General features: G+C 41.4%; 1 protein-coding gene across 2 annotated transcripts in view; it reads left to right on the top strand.

Annotated features, from left to right (window-relative positions):
* LOC142402195 (GDNF family receptor alpha-4-like) overlaps positions 1-14,713 on the top strand; it is a 35,226-nt gene extending 20,513 nt beyond the window's left edge. For both annotated transcript variants that reach the window (XM_075487749.1, XM_075487750.1), the window contains 4 exons: positions 1,186-1,295; positions 1,751-1,885; positions 4,262-4,398; positions 12,297-14,713. In XM_075487749.1, the coding sequence (XP_075343864.1) occupies positions 1,186-1,295; positions 1,751-1,885; positions 4,262-4,398; positions 12,297-12,497 (583 nt within the window). In that variant the 3' untranslated portion in view covers positions 12,498-14,713. The remainder of the gene's footprint in view (positions 1-1,185; positions 1,296-1,750; positions 1,886-4,261; positions 4,399-12,296) is intronic.
* Positions 14,714-14,914: the final 201 nt, after the last annotated feature.

The raw sequence follows: 14,914 nt of genomic DNA, 5'->3' as shown, positions 1-14,914 counted from the left end.
TTGACTAATCTTGCTTTAATGGCACAAACAAAATGTCACCACACACGAGTGATGATCGCTGATGAGCTTGTAGCTCAAAAATCGACACCTTAGAATATATTTAGTTATCTTATATCTCAACCGCATCCTTTCATACTGCTTATTGTTCATAAAAATATACAATTTACGTGATCCTTTTGTAATTATTCTGTAAAACTGAGGATGATGCTGTTACATTATCATAAACAGAGTTAATGTAAAAGAATGCGAAACGGCTCTTTTATATATGCACATATGTTATGTTCATCTCTGAGCAATAAAATTGCAAATGGAAATGATTTGGACTTTTTGTGCATGTTTAATTAATCAAACCCTGTGGCCCTGGGCCAAAAAGCTAAATAGAACAACTTGGAGAGGGTGATATTTAAGAAAAATCCTCATTAGAGAACAAAAAATAGCCTCACGATAATGACTCAGATGACTCTGATGCTGTTGACATCTCATTTTATTCATAGTAGTAGCAGGTTGGCTCTTATGTTTGTGTGTCAGGTAACCATTTTAAAAGGACAGCTTGTAAGAATGGCATTTTGAGCCAGTTCAAGAAGCTCAGGGTTCGAAACTATAAACCTCATCTAAATCTAAAAGATTGGACACTATGTGTGACCATGAAATAAAGTGATTAAGTTTACTTTTCCAAATGATTTTTCACATGTTGATGGGAGGGATAACTGAATTTCATTCAGCACAACCTCTTATCCCAAAATTAAACCATCAAAACACTTAAAAAAAATTTTTTTTCCCCTCTGCTGACGTGTGACAAACAGATTTCTCCTGTGTCTCTGAGTCTCTGTTGAATTTAGATGAGATTAGATTAGATTAGATAGAACTTTATTGATCCCGCTCAGGGAAATTAAGATTCCAGCAGCACCTTCACAGAAAAAAATAGTATAAAAATTATACATGCATATATACATATAAGGATATGTACGATAAAGATGGATAATAAAATAAAGAGAGATATTGCACATTATTATTGCCATTGCACAAGGTCCAGTGCTCCTTCCCATCCTCTACCTCCTGATCCCCCTCCTCCCCCCCAGAGAGGAGTTCTACAGTCTGATGTCGTGGGGGACAAAGGAGCTTTTGAGTCTGTTGGTCCTGCGCTTGGGAAGGAGCAGTCTGCCACTGAATTTGTGTGTGTTTCAGATCCCGCTTTGCTGATTTTCAACACAACTGCCAGCCCTCCTCTCTATCAGCCTCAGGCTGTGTGCGTGAGAGCAGAGCCATGTGCCTGAAGGCCTACACTGGACTCATAGGTGAGGCAGAATAAAACTGATTAAAAAAGGTGCATGAGACTGAAACAAGATGACTCCCAGAACTTGTTGTCAGTACTGCTGGTGTCTAAGGTTGATCCGGTCTATATATTTTCATTTTGTTGCACAAAATAACTCCGCAGGGGTTCACAAATAGTCACCTGCCAAAAGCTGCTGCTCCGGGGATTCAGTTAGATCGTTTTAAAGAATTTGATTAGAAATTACGTTTCCAGCGGCTCCATAAAAATGGCGCAGGTAATGATATTTCCTTTTGTTTCCCACATTTTAAAAAGTGATTTTGTGAACCTGCAATTACAAATACTCAGAACTGGAAAACTGCTGACGCCTGATCTGCAGACAGTCCATCTAATACTGTTTGTAGACTCTGCCTTACCTTTCAAAGAGCTGCGAGAAGAGAAGAAGAGAAATGTAATCCAAAAAGTTCTGTCTATAACCAGGGACCATCATGACTCCTAACTATGTGAGCAACAGCAGCACGGAGGTGTCCCAGTGGTGCACCTGTGAAGGCAGTGGGAATGACTGGCAGGGCTGTCAGCGCATCCTGCACATGTTCAGCAACAACATTTGTCTACGTGAGTAAAATTCACAGTTTTTCTGGGACAACACGGCTTCAGAACTACAAACAAATGCAGTTAGGAGCTAGCCTGGGAATTCCCATGCTGCTTTGCGCGCGATTTCATTCTCACTGCAAAGTCAGCCTGGAAACCACCGCCCTTATTTTTGCCAGAGTTTGGGAACCAATCACAGAACGGGGGGGAGGGGGGGGGGGGGGGGGGCAGCAAGACGATGACGACGTCTATGCGCTACACCGAAGCTTGTAGAGTGTTAATCCAACATGGCAGCGGACACAACGTTACCGTTCGATGCAGCCTTAGAAAGTGTTTTAAGTAGCTTAGAGCGCAAGTTTACTTTTATTTTACTTTTTTTTCTTCTTCTTCCTTGTCGAATTTCTGTCGTCATCTGGTATAAGTGATACAATTGGCTATGAATCGTGCGCAAAGCAGCATGGGAAGAACCAGACGCCATTTGATAGACATTCGTAGCGCCCAATAAACAGCTCTAGGCATTCGTAAACCACGCCTCAAATACGAGAAAATGCACACCTAGTTCCCAGACCACCATCTCATCGAGATTGTGGACGCGTCAGCCAGGCTAGTTAGGAGCCTCAAGTCTTTACAAAAATTAAGTGAAAGCTCTGGAAATGTATGAAAATATGAGCTGCTTCCATTTAAAAAATGCGTGTTGAGGGCTTTGTTACAGAAGTCATTATTATTTCATTAGTGAGTGACAATATTATAAGAACACTAAACATTCTTACAGTTCAATGCAGGACTTTGAGTGACTGACACACTGCTCCTTTTCATGCTAATTAACTCGTAACTGACAGTCCTCCCGTGTCAGCATAATAAAGGAGCAAATTTTATCTGTTAGCTGTCAAATGTGAGTTTTATCTTAAGTAATTCTGATCTAACTGAGCACTTTATAATGCACATTAATACAGAATTCAAATGAGGCGATCTGCAATTGATGTTTGAGAGGGCAAATCACTGAACCGTAATGTTTTCTTATAAATACATTAATAGTAAGAGACGCTCCTCTGGTGTTTGGCTGCCTGCCAAATGTGATTTCCAGGCTCTTTGGAGTCAATGAATCCTTTCACCAAAACTGATAAAACAGAATGTGGCTTCTTGTTGAGTTGTCGCCAAACCAAAATGGGCAGAAAAGCATCAAAAGTTCAGATTTAAGACGTATAGTTTAGGCATAGAGGTTCATTAACTATTGTCCAGAGAAACTCTGAAACCAGCCTCTAATGACAGAGCAGTATGTGAATTTGACTCAGCAGTTTATGCTCACCCTTCCTACGTAATGCTGTCCCCAGACATTATGTTGAGTCTGGGATTAGCTGTTTTCCTCACCAATGCAAACTAAAGATAATGAAACACTATGGCAGCACAGCGGGCCTGTTATCGCAGGGTGGGTTTGTGGAAATAATGGACAGGGGACAGTATACAAATAACCCGAGGGAATAGCCAAAAGCTGGCATCTCCTCTTCCTAACTTAACAAACTTAACCATCTAGTTTCATTCTACAAATAAGTTTCAGGAAGCTTTGTGTTTGGGTTTGATTTTCCACAGTAGTGAAACCGTGTGGGAATTATCTGAACCATCGGGGTTCCTTCTGAGTTTTCTGTTTGTGCTTAAACGTCTCAACTGTAAATATTTAATGGCGCTGACACTTAAAAACATTTATTTAAAGAAATTATAGCCGATAAGATGCTAGTTTAGGCTTATAAGGCATAAGATATACAGTAGAAAATGTGGACTTAAGTGGCTTCACTTAAAATCACAATTAGAGTATTTAGTTTGCTCTCCTTTAATTCAAAGAACTGCATTAGAGCATCTCTATATGGACTTTTTTTTACAATGTTTGAGCCACCAAAGCTCTCACTTTAATCTTTTTTTCCTCCATGTTTCCTCTACTGTATTGTAGGGATGCACCGATACCACATTTTTTTAAACCGAGTACAAGTACTTACCTTTTAGTACTTGCTCATACCGAGTACCGATATGAGTACTAATCAAGGCCATTACAGTTCTTACAATTAAACACATTTTCTTTTCTTTAGGCATATTCAACCCAATTATTACTGTACTGTGTGCATTTCAGTAATATAAAACTACTCTTAGTGCAACATGTTGAAAATTCAGAAGATGTGACTTATTGGAACTCATTCGATGTGTCTTGGATTCATGGCTCAGTTTGGCTCTGGAGATAAATCAGTTAAGACAAAATCTCTTTTTTTTTTTTCTTCCTAATGAGCATCTTAAAAAATCTACCCCAGTCATTAGAAAATCATCAGAAAATACACTGATTATATGTTTGCGATGATTCAGAGATGAATAAAGATGTGAAACTAATGAAGATCTCCCCTGCTGATTTTGTTTCAGGCAATGCCATCAACTCCATGGGAATCTCTGCCCCTCCTCCGGTGGAACACACTCCCGTGCCAGTTTCTCAGCCATCCCCACGCGTTTACCAGGAGAGAGTCCATGTCAGCGTCAACACCCTCCCTGAATTTAACAGCGTACGTGCCTGCTCCTTGTGTTGGTGTCAGACAGTTCTCTTCCAGCTCAGCAGACTGTTCATTCACATGAAAACAAAAGCACGCTTTAATTCTAAGGGTTTACACTGGGGCTGGGCGAGTTAACTCGTTGATTATTTGACGCCGATGAATATTTTATCACACATTAGCGCAGGTTTTATTATTTATTTTATTTTGTAAAAGTCCGTTGCTCACAGGCTTTTATTTTGTAAAAGTCTGCTGCTGTCTGCTGCAGAACCGGAAAAGAAAGTAATCGGCGGATCCACCAAACGTGGTGAAAGGTACGGAACTTTTACTCATCCATTTTCATTTTAAAGTTCTTCCAGACGGCGGAGTCGACAGAACCAAAGTCATCTGTAAACACTGCCAAGTTGAATTGTCTTCTCAGCGTAGTAGTTCCAGTCTAAAATATCACTTAAAGGTAGGAGATCCTGGATTTTGAGTCCAGTGAAGATAATTAACTCTTATGGAGGCAGTAAAGGTGTACTCATTCATTTTGGTTTAGTTTTTGTTCAATAAATGATGTAATTTCGTTGTTATTGTTCAGATGAGGTTGTATTTTCCACATTTTAAGACCTGGTAGGGACAAAAACGATTCTTACAAGAGGTTATACTTTATTTTTTTAGATGTCTCAACATATACATATCAAAAGGGAGTCTAGCAGTGAGTTGGGCTCAGGAGCTTGTTGTATAATCTCAGATTGTGTGTTTGAGGATTAGCAGTAGGTGTTTCGCAGCATTAGGCTGAACCCTTGCTGTTAGTATTCATGTATGCAAACACATCTGCTCTATATTCTCCTTTGTAATCCTCCTCACTTTGTATTTCCTCTTCCTCTTCTCAGGACATTCAGATAAAAAGTTTGTCTATTTCTTGCAGACATCACCACTGAAATAACTTCAGACGATGATCCCTAATGGATGCAGTAAAGCGTACATATTATACACTAAAACAGAATCACCTTGACATTATTTTGCTTGAGACTCTAATTTTAAGAGAGCTTGAGCAAAGGCCAGACCAGTGCATCCCGACACCATCCAAACTTTGAGTGAAGGCTTCACTGTATCGCGTGCTACAGAGATGGAGTCCCGAGTCGCACCTAAGTCGCACAAACAATGACTCGAGACTTGACTTCAGACCTGCCCTCAAACAACTCGAGACTTGACTTCAGACCTGCCCTCAAACAACTCGAGACTTGACTTCAGACCTGCCCTCAAACGACTCGAGACTTGACTTCAGACCTGCCCTCAAACGACTCGAGACTTGACTTCAGACCTGCCCTCAAACGACTCGAGACTTGACTTCAGACCTGCCCTCTCAAACGACTCGAGACTTGACTTCAGACCTGCCCTCTCAAACGACTCGAGACTTGACTTCAGACCTGCCCTCAAACGACTCGAGACTTGACTTCAGACCTGCCCTCAAACGACTCGAGACTTGACTTCAGACCTGCCCTCTCAAACGACTCGAGACTTGACTTCAGACCTGCCCTCAAACGACTCGAGACTTAACTTCAGACCTGCCCTCTCAAACGACTCGAGATTTGACTTCAGACCTGCCCTCTCAAACGACTCGAGACTTGACTTCAGACCTGCCCTCAAACGACTCGAGACTTGACTTCAGACCTGCCCTCTCAAACGACTCGAGACTTGACTTCAGACCTGTCCTCAAACGACTCGAGACTTGACTTCAGACCTGCCCTCTCAAACGACTCGAGACTTGACTTCAGACCTGCCCTCAGACGACTCGAGACTTGACTTCAGACCTGCCCTCTCAAACGACTCGAGACTTGACTTCAGACCTGCCCTCAAACGACTCGAGACTTGACTTCAGACCTGCCCTCAAACGACTCGAGACTTGACTTGGACTCGAGGTTTGGGAAATTATTGTTTCTGATCTTTATTTCATTCATTCCGCTGTATGACGAGGCTGACGGCAGGCTGAGCGCGACATAGCCTCAGGCATGCGTGCAGCCACTGATATATAACTACTGTAACCATGGCAACACCAAGCTCATCTGAAACGGTGCCATGTGTCGACACATTTGGTTATAAAGCGTTCACGCAGACAGCAAACAAGCGAACGGCCACTTGGGATAAATAAATAAAAAAATCGTCACATCAATAATAAATGATGCCGAACTTCACCAGGTGCCTGAATAGATCACAGGGACAGGTCAACCTCTATGTGATGTCAAATGGAAACTTAGCGCGTAGCGACAGCTAGAAAACTAATCCAAGTAAACAGTGTGAACTAAATGCTGATCATAGCTTCTTTGTTCACTACTTGGCGTTGCTGATTTATCTCCAGCAGCCTGGGAAATTTGGGAAGGACTTTGGTTAAGTAGCCGAGGTTGACGGTTACCAAATTAATTACTAAACCAAGTCTACGTGGATGTAGCTTAACGCTAATCCAACGACTGTTTTAAAATAGCCTACTCTTAAAATTTCAGGGACACCTGATAAAATTCCAGGTCTAGTTCCACGGTTAGCTGCCCGAGTGTTTATTTAAAACGTAATATGGGTTACAGTTTCTTCAGTCATTTGAGACTTGACTTGGACTTGGAAAAAAATGACTTGTGAACATGTCTGGCGTGCCATCCCAAAGCAGTGAATGAGAAATGTATGTGGAATATTGCACTCAGATGGCACATCCTGGGTTGTTGGGCTGGCTGGGTGTGTTGATTTCTTTCTTTTTCTTTGTACGCTGGCTTAAGGAGGGCATCTTTCTTTTCTTTCTTTGGAAAGTTTAAGACTGGTTTCCACATTCTTTAATTAGTTACAGTCACCTGCACAAGACTAGATGACTTCGACTGAGGATTTTAAAGAACTGTTTTCTCTGACACGAACAACCAGAGTCCCTCCAAAAAAAAGAGCACCTGAGATCCACAGAAAAACTCTCTAAGACGATAGGAACAATCCACAGTGAACAAACTTTTTCAAAGTTTTTCTCCTGTAGGAGAGCTTTTATTTAGCAACGTATTCTTATTAACCTATTTATCAAAGTTATATGAAATAGGATAATGCGAAAGTGGATTTTAAAATGTAATTAAAATTCAGTTGGACTTTCTGTTTGCAGACATCAGACTTTTAGTTGTACTTCTAGATCTGTGACTTCTGATGATATATTCTATAATCAAATCAAATCAGCCTGATATCATACATCAAGGATTGTACTGCCCATGCTGCTGCATTTGTTCTCTATGAGCATCTAAAAAGAACCCCTTCAACTGTTCTTTAGACTTTCAAACGTGTCAAAAAAATCCAGCAAAGATTAATTCAGCTGCCTGTGAGGTAAAGGGTGGAGCACAAAAAGACTGCAGACGTGTCGAACCACAGTTTACTCGCATGAGTGAGATCACAACAGTGAAATTGCAAGATAAAGTGATACTTTTAGAGAGAACACTGCCCTATTTCTTAATTGTTTCTGAAAGAAATCAAATCACGTTGCCAGAGGGGTTAAAGAAAAAGGAAAATGGCTTTCAAAGCAGTGATTCTTTAACCAAACTGTTCAAAACTTCTCCTCCTGGGAGTAAAAACTGCAGTGGTAGTTGCCCATACAATATGTATAGAAAAGTAGCTGCCAAAAAGGAAATCAGACACGTCCGCTTTAGGCAAGATAATATGGAAAATAACAGATCTGTAGATCTGAGGATGATGTGTCGGCCAATCCAGGCATAATCCAGGATGGTGCAGCAGGGATGAGAACAACTGCAGCCCCGGACATTTTCTCATGACCTCCACCTTGCTTTCTCAATATCTGAATGTCATGTGTCATGTGATGGTAATATTCTCCAGCGCGGGTCAAGACAAGACTTCTAATCGGCATGAGTAAAAGTTTCTACTTAGTCTTCGTCCATTTTAAATGAGCTTTCAACCAAGAAGTCGGCAGCATTGCTATATCTTCTTCTTCTTCTTCTTCTTCTTGCATTATAGAGCTTTAACCTCCATTTGTGGATGTCACGATAAACTGTGTTCACAGACAGTGACATCTGGAAGTGTTTTTGAGCCCATGCAGTGATTTCCATGACAAAATCATGTCTGTTTTCAATGCGCTGTGGCCGGAGGGCCCAAAGATCCCAGGCATCCGATGCTGACTTTTTTTCTGTGGCACACAGAGGTCTCTCCCGATCCGAAGAATCTTTTGATGAAACTTGGCAGATGTAGACGATAGAATATTCACACTCTTCACAATTTAATACTGAGGGACGTTACTCTAAAACTGAGTCACAAATTGTAGAATTGTAGAACAATTTGTTGAACCTCTACCCATCTTTACTTCTGTCAGATTCCGCTTCTCTGAGGAGTCTTTATGCCGAACCTTATAACTTTATAACTGAGCTGTTGCCATTTAACCTAATTAGTTGCAACATGTTTCTCCGCTTGTTTCTTTTTACTGCCACTTACAAGCACTTTTCCTGCCTCCATCCCAACTGCTGCAATCAAATTCAAGATGAGCTAATGAAATAGTTCGATTTCACTGTGTTTTCTGTGCTCTATTAAGAATAGAACATTGTCTTAAGATAGTTGCAAAAATATTATGTTATTATATATTTATCTTCAGCACCATCGCCTCAGAGCAAGAGAGCAACATATTTTAACTTTGCAGAGTATTTTACTGTCAGGTTCAAATACCTACAAATTCATAAAGAAGCGAGAGAGACGTTATAGGACTTTTTAAACTCATGAGGCGAACCGATGAGGTGACAGCCTTCACAGCTTCGTCCTGATCAATTCTGACCATCTCCTCACGCCTCCTCTATTTTATTCAGCAAGTGGGTGTGTACAACAACTCTCAATTGAGAGGAAAGGGGGTGTCACGTTTCAGGCCGCATTCCTAACAAGGAATTTTTACGACCTTAACACAAATGAACAAGGCACACTTTTCTTACAACTCTTGATCAATACAACAAACAGAGTTTATATGGGATAACTACATCACATGCGTTTACATCTCAACATTTACCTTAAAAAAAAACTGGACAATGAGAACAAGCAGCCTATAGCAATGTTATTTATCACTAATGCTGAAGGGAAAAGGGCTAACACCGTTAGCACCATCGCCTCACAGCAAGAAGGTTCCAGGTTCAATTCCCAGCTGGGGCCTTTCTATGTGGAGTTTGCATGTTCTCTCCAGGTACTCTGGCTTCCTCCCACTGTTAAAAAAGTATGCGTAATAAGATCGGCATCTTCATTATTTTAACATTTTGACCTAAATTGGACTGTACACAGTCTAATTTGATAGCAAAGTACGTTGAATATATCACAAAAAAATGTTTCTACTGATAGGATTCAGCTCTTTTCCTCCTTCTCTCTCTGTTTCATAGCACTTATTTTAACTTTGCAGAGTATTTTACCTTGAAAAAAAGCTGGACAATGAGGACAAGCAGCCTATAGCAATGTTATTTATCACTAATGCTAAAGGGGAAAGGGCCAGCACCGTTAGCAGCATTAGCACCGTTATCAGCGTCGCCTCACAGCAAGAGGGTTCCAGGTTCAATTCCCAGCTGGGGCCTTTCTGTGTGGACTTTGCATGTTCTCTCCAGGTACTCCGGCTTCCTCCCACTGTTCAAAAAGCATGTATAATAAGATCGGCATCTTCATTATTTTAACATTTTGACCTAAATTGGACTGTCCACAGTCTAATTTGATAGCAAAGTACGTTGAATATATCACAAAAAACTGTTTCTACTGATAGGATTCAGCTCTTTTCCTCCTTCTCTCTCGGCTTCCTCCCACTGTCCAAAAACATGCATGTTTGGTTCATTTGTGACACTAAATTTCATAGCCCTTATTTTAACTTTGCAGAGCATTTTACCTTAAAAAAACTGGACAATGAGGACAAGCAGCCTATAGCAATGTTATTTATCACTAATGCTAAAGGGAAAAGAGCTAGCACCGTTAGCAGCGTCGCCTCACAGAGAGAGGGTCTCAGGTTCAATTCCCAGCTGGGGCCTTTCTGTGTGGAGTTTGCATGTTCTCTCCGGCTTCCTCCCACCATCCAAAAAGCATGCATAATAAGATCTGCATCTTCATTCTTTTAACATTTTGGCCTAAATTGGACTGTACACAGTTTAATTTGGTAGCAAAATATGTTGAATATATAACAAAAAACTGTTTCTACTGATAGGATTCAGCTCTTTTCCTCCTTCTTTTTCTGTTTCATAGCACTTATTTTAAAGGCCAACTTTCGCTGGAAACCACTTTTGTGTCACTCATTTTAAAATGTGGTAGGTCACAACAAGTCATATGAGTATGCGCCACGCCAAAGTGTAATTCGATCTACTTGGGCTGCACTGGTCATTGAAGGGTCAACCCACTTAGAGACACAGACAAATGAGCGCGTGAGAGAAGGCGAAACTTTGATTCGTCACTCGGTCGTAAGCCTCGGCCATAGCCTTGTATGGCATGGCCACAGCTAATCTGATGGACAGGCGCTCCGCAGCTGAAATGGAGTCGTGTCTGTGACATGCAGATGGGACTGCAGATGGAAATTAGCTTCTAAACTACAATCTGGTGCAGGTCATCTCTTTACTTTGTAATTAATGTACTTTGCACATGGTCCCTGACTAAATAAAATAAAAAAATAAACCTGAAATCACGGCACCGATTTCAGGTGATCACAGCACCGTAGCTCCATTTCAGCTGCGGAGCGCCTGTAGTTGGTGTCCTGCCGAGAGATCACGACACCGATTCTCCCGAGCAGGTCATCAAACTGGGTCCTGGTGAGCCTGAAATACCGCTGGAAGCGGCCGTCATCCAGACGCAACTCCTGGAGAAGGCGGTGAAATAATCCGAGCTGAGTGCGCCTCCGGATGATGTCACTGACCCAGACACGACGGCGTGTGCGTTTCAGACGAATCTCGGACTGCCACAGCAGGTACAAGGACGCGATGGTACTTATATCAGCCATGGTTGATGAGAGAATGAAATGGATAGGCCCTTGAGCTATTCGCTCGTTTTTTACTCGCGCGAATAAGGCGAGTAAATTCAATTTACACCCGCGGCAATACTCGCGCGAGTAAGGCGGTGATAAGACATGAAGACATGATTTTATCCGCCAACTTTCACAAATCCACAGCAATGATTGCCAATCGTTGCAGTGCAGCAAGAAACTCCGGGCACAGTTCAAACATAGCGCGCTGCGGGCTGGCAGTGGCACAGCTCAGCTGTAGGTCTAGGGGGTGTGCCCCGTGACGTTTTTTTTTTTTTAGAAACCAATCAGAGGTGCCTTATTGTCACGTCGTGGATATTCATGAGGAAAACCGGAAAAGCCAGTCGTTTGCCACACAGGCCAATTCTAGCTCACACAAAACAGCTTGAAACAAGGAGACAAGGACGATATTTTTGACAGAAACGATGCACAATGCATTCAATCATAGTGGTGACCACAGTAATATGTATATTTGTAAATGAAATAACGATGGAAGAGTATTGCAGAGTATTTTACCTTCAAAAAACTGGACAATGAGGACAAGCAGCCTATAGCAATGTTATTTATCACTAATGCTAAAGGGAAAAGGGCCAGCACCGTACCCCGGCTTCTTCCCACTGCCCAAAAACATGCATGTGTGGTTAATTTGTGACTCTAAATTAACATGATCAGCCCAGTGATAATTTCTGTGTGTTTTTCATGCTGAAAATATAGAAAAAATGGAAATGCACTGTAAAAGTAACACATGAACAAGTTTTCTAAAGTTATCCTAATTCAGCTCATTCAGGCACTTTTTGTCATTTGGTCTTTTGCTCCATGGCTGTTTTGGCCTTAGAATATTTTTCTGCTTAGTAAACTCTGTGTTATGTAGACTTTTTCATACTGACCTCCTCTTCACGCTTCCCTGCTCTTGTTAATTGGAGGCATCGCTCTTTTGGTGCTTTTACAGATGGAGGACAGTGAGGAAGAGGAACAAGAAGAGGAAGCAAGTGAGGAATTCAATGTTATCCCTCCATATTCTGAGAAGGACTCCAAGACTGAATCGGGTGCCAGAGGCAGTCCGCGGGGAGCAGCCAGCCAAGCAGTACCTGCCTTGCCATCTCTGCTTCTGCCAACTCTCATCCTGAGCTGGAAGTGTTGGAGCTACTGAAAATCCCAGTCTTTTTTTCATCTTACATTTCACACTCGCTGCTGCTGTCAAATCCATCCCAAAAGAAATGTAAATGCTCACAGAGTTTTTCTTTCGCGTCCAACATTTTTTTTTTTAAATATCCCAACTCGATGTTTTAATTTAGTTCTGCCTCTTGAGCCTCCTCAAGTTCAACAAAGATATTCATCGTCCTGTCTTTGCTCAAGTCATGTTCCATGAAGGGAAGAGAGCAACATGAGCAGATAAATGTGAGTGCATGGGTGAATTGAGAAGTGCTGTCTCGGCAGATTCTCTATCTGGAGCCTGCTTTACACTCAGAGTACATCCCCTCTCTTATAAAGAAGCACAGCGCCCAAGGCTTCATACGCTATACATGGCTCCAAAAACCATAGCCTGCAACTGGGCAGTAGTACAGTTTTGATTTCTATTTCATGACTCATGTCACATCCGTTTCACTTCTGCCCCTCCAGCTCTTCCTTTCCCTCCGTCATGCTGTGGTTGAGTAAGATAATCCTCTTTACGACAAGCTAATAAGAAAGTGAGCCACACTTGCTTTGTAAAATTGAAAAAGAAACACTCTTTGAAATTGCTCCATTTAGCTACAGAGGAATGAGATGCAAATCAGTGTGTGGTCACATTTTTTTTGTATGATTCTTCTCACTTTGTGCACCCAAAGCAGAGTCACTCTGCTGGCTTTGTGTTGTTAACACATCACTTAGCTTATTTCTACGACACCAAGTGACCGCAAACTCAACCACGGGTTAAAGTAATGAGACGACATTCCATTGTAGAAAAATGACGCGGAGTGAAAAGCAAAATAAGCACTTACAGCACAATTCAAATTGCATTGCATGCAGGTGAGGTCTGAAATAAGGCTCACGGGAGAAAAAAAGGCAATTTACTGCTGTCATACCCTCTCACTTTTTCATACTTAGGAAATCTGCTTTTAGTGCTCCTTCTCCATCACGTACTTCAGATGGTTTGAGAGCGAGATGCAGTGATAGGGACGGACACAGGAGCCTGTAAAGCCTGCTGGCTGCTCTGATCATTGAGCAGCACATCGAGCCATTCTCTCTGCCTGAAATATCTTTTGCTGATGGTAATGGTTTTTCCTCTTATGGCTCATTTTCCTGTGAAATTAAGGAGCTGCAGGGGTGGAGGTAAAGAGAAGTACAGTGAAGTGTTTGTGGAGGGATAAACTTGGTCTAATCTTAAGAAATAACCAGCCTGAGCTCTGCATGGAAATTTTTTTCCATTGCCTCATATTGTGATTTTATTGTGGTTATATCGTGGTCTGTGCTTTTTAAAGTCATTGTACATAATGGTGTAACCGAACTGGGAATCCTTATCATGCTGTATGTTTAATATAATTGGAAGACTGTATGAGCCCAGAGCGTTGGACTTGTTTCCATGACGACTTATTAAACATGTGGACTGAACGGAATAAAGACAGAACTGCATTGAAAGCATATGAGCACTTTTGCTCTGACTGCAGTTCTATCCCACTTCAGATTTTACAGAAGTGAAGGTTGGACTTTTATTGGATTTTGTGAAGTTGAGACATGCAGTGACTGTTACACACTTCAAGGCAAAGTGACATCATGCATATATATATATATTTTTTTTTTCACTGCATCCTTGCTGAGTGAAGCAAAGAAGTGGATGAGGAAAAATCACTTTGAAAAGTTCTGAAGTGTGACTGCCGGTTTGGTCGGTGGGAGAGAAAATCATATTTGAACAGATTAACGTAAAGGAAAAAGTCTGGCTGGAAGACCAGACGGCATTCGCACATTAACCCGACCGTGGAAGAGACTCACCGCCATACTTGCAAAGCCGCGACCCATCATGGCGTCACACTGCAGTGAGTTGTTAAGCATCAGGTGATCGGCATCCAGTGTGCTCTGGAGTTTACTTCCTCATTTCACTATGTTTGTTTATATTTGTAAACTATGTAAAGTAAACATTTGCATCAAACATTACTTATATTTTTTTGAGGAGTGCCAAAAAATAAAAAATCTCCATCCGTAAATCAAAATCTCAAAGTTAGACAGTGAATTGTGAAAGTGGTGAGACTGTGTACAGAGTTGTTTCACGTGCTAACTCTGCTGTAAAAACATATCAAACGATTCTCAATATAACATGTAATAGTTGTGTAACTTTGTGCCATAGACGTGAGTATGACAGTTTGTTAATAGAATAAAAGTCATATTGGAAAATGCTTTCGAGTGATCACAAAAACAAGTCTGCCGTTAATGAATATTGGACCTTTTTTTCCTCCACTTGTGGTGCAGAAGAGGACAGGTGGTGTCTTAATTTAAGTATAAGCTGGTGGGTTGTTGAAGTCAAGTCAAGAATCTTATTGCATGGTTGGACCTTAATTTGTTTTCATTAAAACTGCATGGTTTGCACTGATGAGA

Source organism: Odontesthes bonariensis, chromosome 16, assembly GCF_027942865.1.
Source record: "Odontesthes bonariensis isolate fOdoBon6 chromosome 16, fOdoBon6.hap1, whole genome shotgun sequence".
Taxonomy (NCBI): Eukaryota; Metazoa; Chordata; class Actinopteri; order Atheriniformes; family Atherinopsidae; genus Odontesthes; species Odontesthes bonariensis.
This window is presented reverse-complemented; position numbering and strand designations above follow the sequence as displayed.